Source organism: Mytilus galloprovincialis, chromosome 1 (genome assembly GCF_965363235.1).
Source record: "Mytilus galloprovincialis chromosome 1, xbMytGall1.hap1.1, whole genome shotgun sequence".
Taxonomy (NCBI): domain Eukaryota; kingdom Metazoa; phylum Mollusca; class Bivalvia; order Mytilida; family Mytilidae; genus Mytilus; species Mytilus galloprovincialis.
Window position 1 is genome coordinate 99,853,352 of NC_134838.1, and position 16,827 is coordinate 99,870,178.

Sequence of the window (16,827 nt, forward strand, 5' to 3'; positions counted from 1 at the left end):
AAAAAATAACTTTGTTCCATAAAAATAGGGTTAGTCATATGACTATTCCAGACAGACATGTTCTTCTTACAATAATTCCATATATCAAATTGTGTGCTCCTAAAGTATCGGAAAAACAGACCAAAAGCACAAAATCTTAATATTGACCGATGAACCGGTGAAAATGAGGTAAGGATTATATCAACCTTGTCGGACAGACATGTACAATCATTCCATACACCAACTATGACCGACATCTTGCTTATAGTATCTGAGAAATAGATCAAATCACAACAACAGTGCACACACTGAAATGTCTCGCCTTCTTTACTGACCACTGATTTTGTGTTGATAATTTGATAGTTCTTAACATAAAGCTTTACTACATGTATCACATAAACTAATATGATCCAAGAAATTAGGTGAAGGTCAGATAACCCCAACGGAAAATACATGTACACCTTACAATCATGCAAAACACACCAAATATAGTGGACCTATTTGTAAAAGTGTCTAAGAAACAGACTAAACTGATAAAACTTTTAAACATTGACCATGAAAATGAGTTCAAGATCAGATGAGCCATACCAGACAGATAGAATGAAATTCAAAACAGTGTAGCTGTGGCCATTGATTGGCACATTAAATTCATTCATTGACTGGGAAAATTTAGGTGAACATTTGTATGTAACGACCACTGCTCACTATGTACATTTTATTTAAAGAAACTTTAACTATGGGGTCACCAAAGGTTCTCAACACATAAATAAAGTAATTCGAAAAACTAATCAGAAATAACACGATGTTTTAATTTATATATATTATATAAATCAAACATAAAGGTTATTCCTGATTAATTTTTCGAATTATTTTATAATTAAAGGCGTTAAGAAACCTTTGGTGACCCCACAGTTTAAATATCTATCGTAGGCACGTCGTGAACAGTGGTCGTTTCAGACAAACGTTCACGTAAATTGTCCCAGTCAATGGATGAATTTAATGTGTCAATCAATGGCCACAGCTACACTGTTTTGAATTTCATTCTATGTTAACCTTACAATCAATCTATGTATTAAATATAGTTGACCTGTTACTCATAGTATCTAAGAAACAAACTTACAGGTAACTATTAAAACTTAACATTAATCAATGAACCATGAGAATGAGGTCAAGGTCAGATGAAACTGCCAGACAGGCATATACACGTTACAATTATTCCATACATCAAATATAGTTGACCAATAGTTTAAGAAAAACAGACAAAAAACATTACTTGAAAACGTAACACCAGGCAATGAACGGTGAGTGACCGTTCAAATGAGGTCAAAGTCAAGTAAAACTTGCGAGACTAACTTGTTCATCATAAAATATTCCCATGCACCGTATGCAGATGACCTATTGCATAAAGTATTAGACAAGAAGACCATATTAACACAAAAACTTGATTTTGACCACTGAACCATGAAAATGATGTCAAGGTCAGGTGACACCTGCTAGTTGGATATGTACACCTTACAAACATTCCATACACTAAATATAGTAGATATATAATTGCTTATAATATCTGATATATGGACATGACCACGAACACTTACAGCCCGTAACAGAGAAGTGATCGAATTCGCGTTTCTTTACCATCAGCATAAGTTACGTTATCGACAAACTTATTTCAGAAGTGACATAATTTAATTTTCTTCATCGACAAAATATTTAATGTGCAACGTGTAAGTTTTCATTGTTTAAGTCGAAGGTTTTTTTTTAACACAGTAAAACATTTTTTATAATCAACCTCTGTCATTGGCATTTTCATTTTAACGGTAAAACGTTTCTACAATAAACATGACCTCATCGATTTGCTCAATGTAGATATTATATACTGCTTGCACTGTGAATATTTATGGGATTCAACACTGTAATGGTTTTTCTTTCGTCTGATACAGAATACCCCATATCTTTTCTTTTTCATAGCTATCTGTTTATTATGTCCCCGGGATTTTGTCAATCATACATTGTTGCAATACCAACATGCCTATACTTTGTCACAGAAAAAACTGAAATAAATTTCCTTCAAATCGAAGTAAAAAATACAAATGTACCCTTTAACATTTGAAATGTTGAAGACAAAATTGCTCTATATCTTAAGTTATTGACGAATATTTGAAATTTAAACCTCTACACGATGTGATGTACGGCATTTCATTTTATCATTGGTAATGATCCATATCTGACAGAGAAGAAATATTCATAATTCTCAGAAAGTTTTCATAAATATTGTTAGATACCACTAATCGTTCCAAAAATCAAGACAACAGAGACAAATATGGAAAAAAATATGAAAATGAAAAGATATGACTTAAGTGTTAGCAATGTTCACGGAGACGGCACTGAGGTCTCCACATGTTTTCAACACGGGTAGAATTCAAAACCTTGAATATGAAAACCTCGAAATCCACGATACTTTTTCTGTGCGGTAGTTATATCTACAAATTCCAATCATGTACACGACATATAATACATGTATATTCATACATGTATATTTATATATTGGGAATTTATTTTTGTTTCCAAACAGAATTATAAGGTTATGTATAAGTGCCTCCGTTCACTGCACAATTGTAAATTGTCTTCCTAAAGACCAACAAAAATTAATGGCACAAGTTCACGTAGTCATAAAAAAAGTCGTATAATTTACGTTATCGAACAAAAAATCAGAAATACGGAATATTATATGTGAATCGTTAGGAAATCCGTTTCCCCTACATGTTTTAAAAGTCAAAGAAAAATGTTTTCCCTGATACAAACGTTTGAAGAACCAGCTTTGTGTAACCTATAGACAAATTCGACTGGATATAAGGAAGTTAATATGTTTACTCTGATTTGAAATTATCTTTTAGAACTTTTTTTAGTAATTGAGAACCTATGTTGTTTATGGGTAATAGGTGAAATGTTGCATGATCCCTCAAAATGACAGCAAGCGCAGTTTTCCTGACGATTTTCATTTGTACACTGCTAAAAACTGTCAGGTCCTGGCCATGGTATATTTTGGAGAAAATTTTGTTTACTGATTTTTACTAAAAAAAATATTCTCTACATGTGTGCCATTGCAAGAAATAGTTTTGCTCGTTATTTTGTCATATTTAAAAAAAATTCTCAACTAAATTTTCCCGTTTAAACTGTACTAGAAAAAAAGTTTGGCATGTTAAACGGACGAAGACATATTCTAACAGAAGTACAAATACAAGTCCTCCCCTTTGTGTATACATAAGAGAAAACATTTCAAAGTTATTGATTGAATTCAAATCCATAACACATACGGTACACATTGTAGTCCGAAAAAATAAAGGACTTCATTCCTATCAAACACCTTTTTAATTGTTTACCAGTATATTTCTTTTAGTTCTGGGTAAAATTGTAAAGGAAATAATACTATCAAGACGTCCTTCCATAAATCTTTTTTTTCTGTTCTGACTTTGAAGAAATGACTACTTTTCGCCCAATCGAAATGGTGCATGGACATATTTTGTTTCATATTATTAGAATTATTTTCAATATTATCAATATTAAACTTGATTATCGACACATGAAAGTTTGTCAGCATTGTCAATCTTTTTAACGTTAAAGTACCAATAGTTCGGTCACTACTCAAATAAGTTTGTCGGTAACGTAGCTAATTTTGACGGTAAAGAAACATCAATTCGATCACTTCTCTGTTACGGGCTGTATTATTGAAATGAGGTGGAGCCTGGAGGTCAATTGAAAACTGTCTGATAAGCATGAAGACGTTACAAGATACACATGCACATACTAAATATAGTTATCATATTACTGATAAGAAAACAAAATCAACATTACAAAAAATCTGAACTTTTTTTCAAAGTTGTCATGAAAATGAGGTCAAGAACAATGGACATATGACAGACGGAAACATAAGGTATCCAGGAGTTCCAGCTTCTATAATATAAAGATTGAAAGAAGTTAGTTAACGCCACCTCCGCCGGATCACTATCCCTTTGTCGAACTTTCTACGACTTCTGATGCAGTCTCGACAAAAACTAAACATTGTCATGTACACTTTACCACCATCTCATTCACCAAATGTAGTGGCGCTATTGCTTTTGTACTAGTATCTATAAGAAGTGACAGACCAAACCCCAAAAACTAAACATTGTCCAAAGAACATAGAATGAAATTCAAAACAGTGTGGCTGTGGCCATTGATTGACACATTAAATTCATCCATTGACTGGGACAATTTAGGTGAACGTTTGTATGTAACGACCACTGCTCACTTTGTACTTTTTAAAGACACTTAAGCTATGGGGTCACCAAAGGTTCTCAACACCTTAATAAAGTAATTCGAAAAATTAATCAGAAATAACACGATGTTTTGATTTATATCAATAATATAAATCAAAACATAAAGGTTATTCCTGATTAATTTTTCAAATTATTTTATAATTAAAGGCGTTAAGAAACCTTTGGTGACCCCACAGTTTAAATGTCTATCGTAGGTACGTCGTGAACAGTGGTCGTTACAGACAAAAGTTCATGTAAATTGTACCAGTCAATGGATGAATTTAATGTGTCAATCAATGGCCACAGCCACACTGTTTTGAATTTCACTCTAAAATTTAAGTCAATGTCAGATTACACCCAGAGATATTTAACATGTCATTGGTTCACGTTGCAATAATTCAATACACCAAATATAGTTGACCTATCGATTTTAGTATCCGACGTATGGCCGTACCCCTCAAATATAGCTATTCTATTACTATATTTAGACACAAGACTACTATAACCAGAGACATATATACACATATGTGTATATAATATGTGTATATATGTCTCTGCTATAGCCAATCTCTGTGTTATAGCTGAGACTTGGGTTATAGTGGTCTCAGATATAGACTAAGTACTCACAATAATCTAGTATTCAGTTTTTTTCATGTAGTCACTGAACCATGAAAAAGAGGACAAGACAATAGACATATGACAGACGGAAACTTCGTAGCCTTTACCTTTACCTTTAACTATCCTGTATTTGCCACCTCTGTCAGATGAACCACTGTCATTGTTGTCCTTTGTCAGTGTGAATTAAACTATTTAAAATCCATGAATTGTCACTTCATATTGTATATACATACACGGTCACAATAACAACGGTGCACTGATAAAATCGGTTAGTTAAAAATATATTGAACCAATACTTTGTACACTGTACACCAACAATTTATCTACACAGTTACAGTTCTCATTTCTAATTATCATTTATATTTCCATGTCACAGGCATTTTGTTCACTATTCTAACATTGTTGAACGCTTTTGATGTAGGCTAAAGCATAGTCCAGCACTGATTTTCTCAATGTGAACGTGTAGTTGATTTGTTAAGAAATGAAACTTCGAACAGTCAATAATTAATTGTAGCAAGTTGTTATTACTCTGAAATAATTCATCAAATAGAATTCCACTAGCAATGTCTTTAATATAACATCTGAGTTTGTCGATGAACGGAGACCTAACTTCCTCCAATACTTTGCACTTGATTATAAAGTGTTCACGATCTTCAGGTTCATGCTTACATAGTTGACAAATTGGACTCACGGATTGCCTGCTAAATTTAGCTCTGTCTTGTTGAAGTGTGTATGTTCCACAAGCGAGTTTGGATTTTATGTTACAACGTTTGACAGCAAATGGCTCAGCTTCCCCGCTAAACAAAATGTTAAGAGTTTTTCCAATAACTGTATCCTCAATATTAAGTAATTTTAAGGTTGATTTTTCTTTTGCATCAGTTTTTAGTTTGTCCAGCCAGAAAAAGTTAACAACTTTCGATACCAGTTTTTTCCATTTATATTTACACGGAGGATTGACTAATAACTCGTGAGGAGATGGTAGTTCATATTTGTCAGCAAGCTCAACAATTCTTATAAACCAACTCTTAGAGTCCTTGCTTTTGATAGCTAATTGTCTATTGGCAGTATTATATTCAACAGAGTTTTTGTTCGCAACAATGTTTCTAAAAGTACATAACATTCGCTTATGAACAACAGCTTCAATTGGGATCTGACCTAGTAGCAATAGAGTACCAGTATTAGCAGTTCTTTCTGGCAGGTGCTGTATTTGCTTCATGAGTTTAATGAAATAAGTACTAAGGTTTTTAATATCTTTTGCTGACAGACAAATCACATCCAATCCATACAATAACCTTGGGATTACATAACAGTTAATGAGATGAAGAGACACTTTTGGATTTATACCATTAAGGCCATGGAGGCCTGCACCCATTAGAGCATAGACAGTTTTGCGTGCAGTTTGAATTCTGTCGGGTACAACTTCTTTTGTGCCAGTTTTTGACCCATTATCTCGTTTAATTCCCAGATGAGTTGCTGTATCCGGAGTTTTTAGAGTTTGACCATTGATATTCCAGCTGTGAGTTTTATTGTTTTTTCTTTGAAGAACACATGATTTTTGACTACTGATAATGTATCTTTGTTTATTTGCATGAAACATTTGGATATCGAGCATAGATTGTAATTCAAACGGATCATTAGAGACAAGGGTCACATCATCTGCTACCGTTGGGACTCCACAGTAAACTGAGCCTATACGTGCACCTAGTTGTTCAGTTTCATAAATTTTTAATAAAGAGTTAATAAATATTTTGTATGCAGCAGGGGACCATACACCTCCCTGTCTCACCCCTTGCAATTCTGGAAAAGTATGTGAAAATTGTCCTTGCCACTTGATTTTTGTTTGAACGTTGTTGTACCATTCTTTAAAAAGTAGCCAGTTTTCACCCACTATATTGCATTTAAACATTTCTCTAAACAGTCCGTCATGCCAAACTATATCGAATGCTTTTTGTGCGTCTGTTAAGGCAAAAAATATGTTTCTGTTGTTTTCAATAGCCTCAATAAATAGTTCTGTCAAAATTAATCCAGCTATCGCAGGGCACTCTCCTTCCGTAAATCCTTTTTGTAAAATACTTTGGATTTTACTAATAGTTTTGCTGTTTCTAGATAAATGTAGTTTTTCTATCATTTTTCCTATAGGATTGGTTACAGTGATCTTTCTGTAAGAGTTAGGATTGTCTATTGGTTTACCACCACTTTTAAATATTGGACAAGCTATGCCATTCTTGAGAACAGTTGGAATGTGTATATTTTGAAATATAAAGTTCACAAGGATTGTAAGTATGGATATAAGATTTTGACCTCCATGTTTAAGGTGTTCGCTAGTTACTCTTGTCTCATCGGGAGATTTTCCATTTTTAAATGAGAATATGCATTTCGATACTTCATCTTCATTTACCCTCTGAAGTGGGTCTCTATTTGTAGAATAAATCTCATGCAATAAACAATTGCCATTTTCAACACGAGTCTTATATTCATTATCAAAACATGGGTTATTAACTGGGGTGGAAAGATCTTCAAAATAATCAGCCCATGTTTCCAAAATATCTTCATCACAATCTGCAACATTGTCATTATATTTCAAAATTGAGGTAGACGAGGATCCTTGTCTTCTTTGATGTTTTACCAATGTGTAAAATTGTTTATCATTTGTTTCACTTAGTGTCATTATTTCTGCCATTTTATTTTGACGCTTATTTGCTTCATGCCTCCTCTGGACAGAACGTAGATTTTTCTTTATTGATCTCATTTTTCTATAATTTTCACTGTTCCTGTTTTTATTATCCTCCATTTTCCATTTCCAATGATAGAAATTTGCATCTTTAGCAAGATTTGACATTTGAGGCGTCCATTCTCGTTTCCTTTTAACAGACTTGTTTTTCCTTGACTGTAGTTTTTCTGCTGTTGAAACTATTGTGTTACATATAGATGACATAAATGAGTTTATATTATTCACTGTTAAAGTTTCAGATTCATTTATCTTCTTTTTCATCTCAATGTCAACCAATTTCTCATACTCAGAAGTATCCATTTTGTTCCATTTAATTCTATGAACATGTACTTTTTCATTTAGTGTCTTAACAGCCTGCATATCTCTATGTATTAGTATCATTACAGGGTCATGACAGGATGTATTAAGAGGTTCTCAGGGGCGGATGCAGGAATTTTCGAAAGGGGGGGTGCTAACCCAGGGCACCCAGGGCAAAGGGGGTGCAAAACATATGTCCCGATACAAATGCATTGATCGGCAAAAATAAAGGGGGGGGGGTGCGCACCCCCGGAACCCCCCCTCCCTGGATCCGCCACTGGTTCTCTCTGAAATGTTATGTAAAGTTCCACAATCTCGCTGTTTTCTATAAAATAATCAATTTGGGATTCATCCCCATTGTTAAAATGATAAAAAGTATTTTGTACAGGACACATAGCTGGTACTTTCAATTTATTTTCAAGTAGAAAATTTTTAAAGTCATTATCTCTAACATTTATAGAACTACGATGTAAGGACGCGTTTACATCACCTCCAATCAATATATCACATGATTGTCTATATTTTAAAATAATTTCAACTAGCTCATCAAGTACAGCTATGTAGTCATCTCTCGTAATCTTGTTTCCACGAGTTGGTAAATATACACAAATTAAAATAACAGGCTTTGCTGAGTTTATTCGGATAGCTATTACTCTATTTCCACCATCGTTTAATTTTTCCACACAATTTGCAATGTCTTTTTTGTAGCAAATGGCTACCCCAGCGTGTCCACGTTTACGTTCAAGTGGGTCCATAATAATTTCATAATTTTGTAAAAATAAAATTCCATTTTTTTCGTATTTTACTTTTAAATGGACTTAGATTTTCTGCCAGGAAACAACACATTCACTCTGTAGTTCAACTTTTTAAAATTTAACTTTCTTGTACTATTTTGGATTTGTACCAAACTTGGACAGAAGCTTGTTTATGATCAAAAGCTAGTATCTAGAAGTAAATTTAGTTTTCTTCCAGTGAACATTACATTTAGTCTGCAGTTAAAAGTTTTTAAACAGTATTAGATTCATAAACTATCCTGGATTTTTACCAAACTTGGACAGAAGCTTCTTACAATTTAAAGATAATATCAACAGGAATATTTTATTGATTTATTTCCTCATTTTTGTTGAGCCTGCAATTAACAGAAAGAGTAGGCGAGACATTGGGTTCCGGGGAACCCTTACAATTTTTTTATTTTAGTTTATGTGTATAATTCGGAGTTAAGTAAGACGTCCATTATCACTGAACTAGTATACATATTTCTTTAAAGGCCAGCTGAAGGACGCCTCCGCGTGCGGGAGTTTCTCGCTGCATTGAAGACCTATTGGTGACCTTTTGCTGTTGTCTGTTCTATGGTAGGGTTGTTGTCTCTTTGACACATTCCCCATTTCCATTCTCAATTTTATAATTGCTAAGATTTATTTTAGGCACATTTGACGGATTTGTTATTTATACCTAGAAAACACAGACTGGCCAACCTGGTCAACTATTGGCGATATGTAAAGAAATAAAGGAAATTAAAGGAAACCTGCAAATTTGAGAGTCCTTTTAGGAGTAGTGTTTCTACGTGTAAAGCAGGGACTACCAATGCAACCACTAAATTATGTTGTATAGACATTTCTACGGTCTATAGTTTACAAGCATATAAAGATATATAACCTCAAGATAAATAAATATACAATCTAAATTGAAATATTTCCTTTTGATTGTATGTTGAAATGGTTCATTCCAGATCAAAATAATATAAGAGGCACATTACATAACCTTAAAATGTGGATCTATACATTTACTTTAGGTAATCAATTTAATATTTGTTTATGAATTTTAATTCGTATTATTACATTAGATATGTTTATACAGTTCTTTTTTTGTATTCCAATTAATATCTATAGGTTTCACTTCTGTAAATATTGACAGGATTGCAATTTCCCATAGGAACTCCTTTTAGACTTAAACTTTACTATGAAGTTTTGAATAAAATCAAGGATTTGTATAGTAACATTCCCAAGTTATGTCTCTATGAGATGGAACACAGAGATCATAACTGGGAACCAGTATGTAAACAAAATTAATTGTCTATGAATATTCAAAATCTCCCTAAAAGAGGCGTGGTTTGAAAAACAGCTGTATTTACAAAGTGCAATCTTTATATTTTTATGCATTTCATTTTTGCTCTGTAGGCTGAAAAACACATGACAAAAAAAGAAATGTTTATTTCAAATATGCTTGTTACATGTATATCATGAATTTAAATTGTTTGATGTTGCTATTGACTTCATTTTATTGTACACTTATATCAAATATTTGTCATATGGCTGCAAGGAAATAGAATGCTTTGAAAATAATTGGATAAACATTTAAAGAGATTTAATAAATTTACCATATATTATTCTTTTATTGTGCAAATGAATTTGTTGTCCTGACACCTAGTATATAAGTGGTTAAAAGAACACAGTCATTAAGCAAAATGTTTCAAGAGCCCTAATTGCTCATCTGGCAAAAATAGGGCAATTTTATATTGAACAAATAAGATAAAAAATCTGAAATTTTGTACATTTTTTTTCCACTTGTCAGATTTTTCTCTAGAAAGTCTACATATGGTATAATTGTCGAGGTATGAAACAGCTAAAGTATGGAACTCACTTACACCTGAGACTACTATAACACCCCATAGCTACGGGTATGGTATGCATAATTTTAGTCTATTTAAGTCTGTGTTTTATATGTTAAATTCAGTTGTAAGAGCACCTCAGAGTACATACTGTTTTTCTTTAAAATAAAGACCTAGACTAAGATATAACCACTTATTTACTTACTTTAACGTTAGAACACTGTTGTTATGTACAAAATATTAACTTTAATTTCCATAGTGAAAAAAATAAGCTGAAAATTGCAATAAATATGACATTTTCTTTGACTACAGGTATAAACTAGTCAAAATTAAATAAGTTAGACAGTAACTATACAAAGTCTGTAACTATTCATTATAATGAAAAATATCAGCTGAAATATCTGCAAGGAGGGGCTAAATAAAAGAGCAAACTGGATTTAAAAAATATAAATGACTGAATTGAATTTGATACAATAAATACCCTTCAAATACAATTTTGGTAAAGTGAGAAACTAATATGACTTTTTTTTAATAATGGCATTATTGTACAACAGTATTTAAAGATGGAGATTCTGTTTTACAATGGTTCTTTCATCTAAATAAGGCTAGGTTAGCAAAACAGTTCAATTTAGTCAGATGTACTCTTACATGTAAACAAATCAACACAAATGTAATTGTTACCTTTTTGTGTTTAGATATATAAGTTACACTTACACACACTTAGTATCAATCTGATTACAAAGTTTGATTAGAAAATAATATATAAAAATAAAATGTTTTATCATATGCCGATTACTTTCGTCTTGATTCACACAAACAATATATCAACAGAATCAAACATACAGATTAAATTATATAAACAAAAATATGAGAAAGAAAAAAGATGAAATTAATATAATGAGACAGTTAATTAAATACAAATAGTTTGATTACAATAATGATATCAAATGTAAATATATTTATGAATGTTACTATATAATCCTATGAATACACCAAGGATTTGTATAGTAAGAATAAAAAAAAGTACCTGAGGAAATTAAAATAGTACTTGTTGCCAAAAAACTAAATCGTTCAGTTAAAATGAATTTCATGGAAATGATGATATTTTATTACTTTTGTGCATTTGAGGTTGATTAATTTTCAATTGAAATCTCTTGAATGACTCCTAACCACCTCACAATTTTGTTTTATATATAGTCTAAAGTATACTGTACTGTGTACATGAGTTAAATACTCACAAAACGTAATATGGAACTGTTGTGTAATATAATATGCATACCAACAAATGTAAAAATTCATTTTATTATAATCCAAAAAGTAATGAAGAATTTGTGTTTGTAAAAAAAAATTGATGTTTGGATGAATTGAAAAATATAGAACTTCCACCTGATAGATGTCAAACCTTATATAAAGAAAACTTGATAAAAAAGAAAAAAAATATGTGGTTGTCAATACTTTTCTATAAGAAACATGATTAACCTTTAAAACAAAAAATACAGATATGCTTGATTTTTTTTTATGAGAACTGAAGGATTTTGATTCTAAGAGACAGTTTGACATCTCCTTATATGCAAATGAAATATTTCTTAGAATGTGAGTCCAAGATAATGATATAAAAGTAAAAATGAATATACAAATTTAACTCCATTTAATGGTAAAGTCAGAGTGTAGAGGTAAATTTAACATTGTTATGTTAAGCAGTTTGTATTTTTCTCTGTAGACAAGTTTTATTCCACCTAATCCATTATCAACTTGACTATAATCCATATCATTTATCAATAAAGTAGTTGGTTTTTTCTCCATGCCGTAAACAACAATATGATCAATGGACAGTTCATCAATAGTACTTGTACCATTGTGTCTAACGTTGAATGAAAGTACTTTATTGGTCACTACTGCATCAGATGTGAAGTATTCACCATTTTCATAAGCATCGATAGATTCCCCATCATCCCAGTACTGCTTGCCTGCAGCAGTTCCATTCTCATTCAAAGCCACAAGCAGTCCCATTCCTTGCTTCCTGCTAAATACAGTTGTGTTTGCCGGAGTCTGAGTATGGATTATGGAACCTCCTCTTATAAATATTGGAATGATGTGCTTTGGTGCAAAGATAACATGTTTCATTTTAACTGGAGTAATTTCTTTACCATTGTAATAGTCATACCATCTACTCTCAGGGAAGTACACTTCAACATATACTTGTTTAGGTCGCAGAACAGGAGCAAACATTAGAGAATTTCCCCACATAAATTGTGTGTCAATATCCCATGTAAGTTTGTCAGATGGGAAATTGTGAACCATTGACCTGATAACAGTGCCACCTTGTGAATGGGCTTCAAAGAATAAATGATACAAATATGGAAGTAGATAATATCTTATCTCTAAAACTTTTCTGGATGATGCAGCGACAGCCTTGCCAAAATATGCTGGATCTTGTGGTTTTGTATTGATAGTATTGTGATTTCTTGAAAATGTATAAAACGCCCCAAGCTGCATCCATCTCTGGCATAGTTCTGCATTGGAATCTCCAAAAAAGCCACAAATATCTGCTCCAATGTAGGGAATGCCAAACAGATTGAATTCCATGATTCCTATAATGGAGTAATGAAGATCTGGCCATTCACTGTTGTTATCTCCTAACCAGTGACCAGTATATTTACCACTAGATGGGTAGGTAGAACGACTTATCACCATTCCCCTTTTATTACCACCTACAGCCTGACGAAGCCCATCTAATGTGGGTTTTGTCTGACTCCACCCATATAAGCTATGAACATTGTAATGTTGATCTTTGCCATCATTTTGAAGGGCTACCATGCATAATGTTTTATCCGATAATCTTGCTCCATAAATCCCTCTTGGTTTGTAAGGTGGATCATCTAGCTTAGATTCAGGACATTTTAAACTCCAGTAAGGTGTTGCACTTTCTGGCCAGTTGAAAGGTTTCTCTTCATTTGTACCAAAATTAGCTGGTTCGTTCATATCAATCCATAATCCATCAAATGATATGTTCTTATGGTGGTTGATAATTAGCTCTTTCCAATATTCATGAGTTCTGTTATTGAGAAAATCTGGGAAAACCACTTTCCCTTTAGGCCAAACATAACCTAACATATTAGTATTATTGTATTCACTAAAATCTGGATGTGTATTGTCAGGCCAATTTATAAAAATATCATATTGTAGTCCTTTTTCATAAGGTTCATATCCAGTATTGTTTGTTATCAGTGCTGGATCCAGGATAATGATAAAATGCATTCCTCTACTTTTTAACTCTTTCACATAATCTGGAAGACCACCAAAGTTGACAGAGTCTATTGTGAAATCTTTCCTTTCATCCATATGATCAATGTCAGCATACTGAACATCAAATGGAATTCCCGCATCAATTGTTCTCTCAGTGGCTTCTTTCAAAGTTTGAAGATTATTGTAGCCATATTTACACAGTTGGAAACCCAGTGCCCAATATGGTGGCATGTATGGTTTCCCAATCAGAACTGATGTATAATCCCTAATAACCTCTTCAGGAGTAGGACCAAGAAACAAATAGAAGTCCAGAATTCCACCAGTTGTTCTATAGCCCAGAGTAGGGTGTGGCTGTAATACTATTTCCATGGCATTGCTGTTCAATAATAATACACCATGTGTATTCCCATCATCTTCTACACACATATAAAATGGATGAACTCCATACAAGTTGGCATGGTCACCCCAGTTTACTCCATTATCTCTTGAAAACATTGGCCATCTTTCATAGTCAAAATTATGGCGGAACTTTTTATGACGATTTTCTCCAAATCCATAAACATTCTTTGAAGGTAGTTTCGTGATAAACTGTAAAAATTGGTCGGCAAATGTTAACCCACCAACAGAGGTATCCAAGATTATTGCTCCATTACTTTTTCTTGTAACATTAAAGGAAAATATGCCATGATCATCATTACCATAATGTATATTGTAATCTGTTTCCTCCCTAACAGGTGGTGGAATTTTGTTAAAGTTTACTGGAACCTCATATCTCTCGTCTGCAGGATCTATAATCTTTACTTGCAGAAGTTTATTTGAATGCTTAGTTATTATCATTTGAATTGTTTCAATATCGTCCTGAAACATTTGAGATTTATTTTGCCATTTTAAATCAATGTAAGTTGTTAAACCGTGACTAGACTCATTGGTCTGTTTATAGCCATATATAGAGGTATTGATGTAGCAAAAGGGAACAGAAGGAGACTCCTCTATTGGAGCCCAAATACATCCACGCCTTTTACATTCTTTAGTATTTATATCAATCAATGACTCGTTTTTATCAATGTCGGGAAAACAATCTATTCTCAATGACACATCTTCTTCTGGAATCTTTTCATTTTTCCATTGGACATAAAAACTGTAATGCATTGGTAGCTTTAAGTTTGTTACTCTTACTATATGAGATTCCTTAGTATAATTAACATACTGTTGGGGATGTTCTTTACCATTCACATAAATATATACTTTATCCCAATCCTTATCGATGCCAAGAATTTCTATATCATCTATAACTACATTATGAGTTCCAGTGGTTTTGTTTTGAAACACGTCCATATTCAACATACCATTTCTACATGCAAAAACACTATAGAAATAGTTCCCATTTTCATAATTATCTTTTCCATCTCCATCATCCCAGTATAAATTTCCTGAGGCATATGTAAAGTACTGATCACTTGTTAGAGCTACTTTCAATGTTATAGGATTTTTATGACTATAGTATGTATTATTGGCTGGTTCCTGTAAGGGTAGAACAAAGCCTCCTCTAATGTGCAAAGGAATAGGAGAATCTGGCAGTACATCCATTGTATAGTAATTAGAATCAGTATAATTTACTTCTATACCTGTGTACCAATCATACCAAGTCGACTGTGGCAAGTAGTACCTCAAATTTGTCTGTCCTTCTCTTAAGATTGGTGATATCATCAAAGCTGGTCCCCACATAAACTGCTCATCAATATCAAAAGTCTCTCTATCTTCAAATTCATTATGCAATGAGCGAATAACTGTTGATCCAAAGTTAGCAAATCCTGTATGTGCAGCATAGAAGAGAGTATGTAGATAGGGTAGTAGCCAGTATCTTGTTTCTATAGCCTGTCTAGCAGCTTTAGCTACATCTTCTCCTAGAGCTCCTGGATCTTGCTCTATATTACCTAATCCATTATGATTCCTACTGAAAGTGTAGAAAGCTCCAAGCTGCATCCACCTCTTGCAAAGTTCAGGTGTTGTGTTTCCAAAGAATCCACATATGTCTGCCCCAATGTAGGGAATCCCAAACATGTTAAATTCTAATATTCCTATAATGGATAGCTTCATGTCCTGCCATACTGCAGAATTATCACCAAGCCAATGGCCTGAATGTTTCCCACTACCTGGGAATGTTGAGCGGGAGATCACTATTCCTTGTTTTCCTGTTGCTGCTTGAAGAGCATCTAGTGTTGGTGGTGTCTGACTCCATCCATATAAATTATGCACATCATAATGACGGAACCTTGCTTTTTCACCCTGGGTGGCTACCATACATATTGTCTTATCAGATATCCGATTTTTGAAGTTAGTTTTACGATCGTCATATAGATAAGCTGCCATAGTTCTATATGGTGGATCCTCATATGTGTCACCTTTGTTACATTTCAGGCTCCAGTATGGCTTATCCTCCACTGGCCAATTCCAGATTCTGTCTTTATTAGTATCAAAGTTAGCAGGTTCATTCATATCTATCCACAGACCGTCAAACGTAAGTGTGTTATTGTGATGTTTAACAATCAATTGTTTCCAAACATCCTTTGTTACATTTTTGAAGAAATCAGGAAAAACTACCTTTCCCTTGGGCCATACCTGTAGAAAGAAAGAAAATATATTGCCATAAAGTGCTATTTAATTAATGAATGGATCTATTTTGAATTTATTGAACCATAAAACTAATTTTTGACTCTTCGCATTGAATAATCCGCAAAGCGGATTATGTAAAATGTGAAGAGTCAAAAATTAGTTTTATGGTTCAATAAAATCAAAATAAATTATTGCCATTCATTATAAATAAATTTCTATTAAAAATAAGGCTCAAAGAACTTTTTATATTATTTATATTAACAATAACAAAGTACACACATGTTTGTGTATGAATACACAACGTCAGAGTGGGCGTGTCGCCATCAAAATTGACAACATTGAAAATAAAACTAATAATTTTAACCAATCAGAAGACAGTAAAAACACCAAATTTATTTATTTCCAATTTCGGATAATTATTTTGGACTTCTGAAAATGAC

General features: G+C 33.0%; 1 protein-coding gene across 1 annotated transcript in view; it reads right to left on the reverse strand.

Annotated features, from left to right (window-relative positions):
• Positions 1–10,115: 10,115 nt before the first annotated feature.
• The window catches only part of LOC143063590 (maltase-glucoamylase-like), a 51,710-nt gene continuing 44,998 nt past the window's right edge, over positions 10,116–16,827 (reverse strand). The window contains exon 32 of the mRNA XM_076235844.1: positions 10,116–16,393. Within this exon, the coding sequence (XP_076091959.1) occupies positions 12,167–16,393 (4,227 nt within the window). The 3' untranslated portion in view covers positions 10,116–12,166. The remainder of the gene's footprint in view (positions 16,394–16,827) is intronic.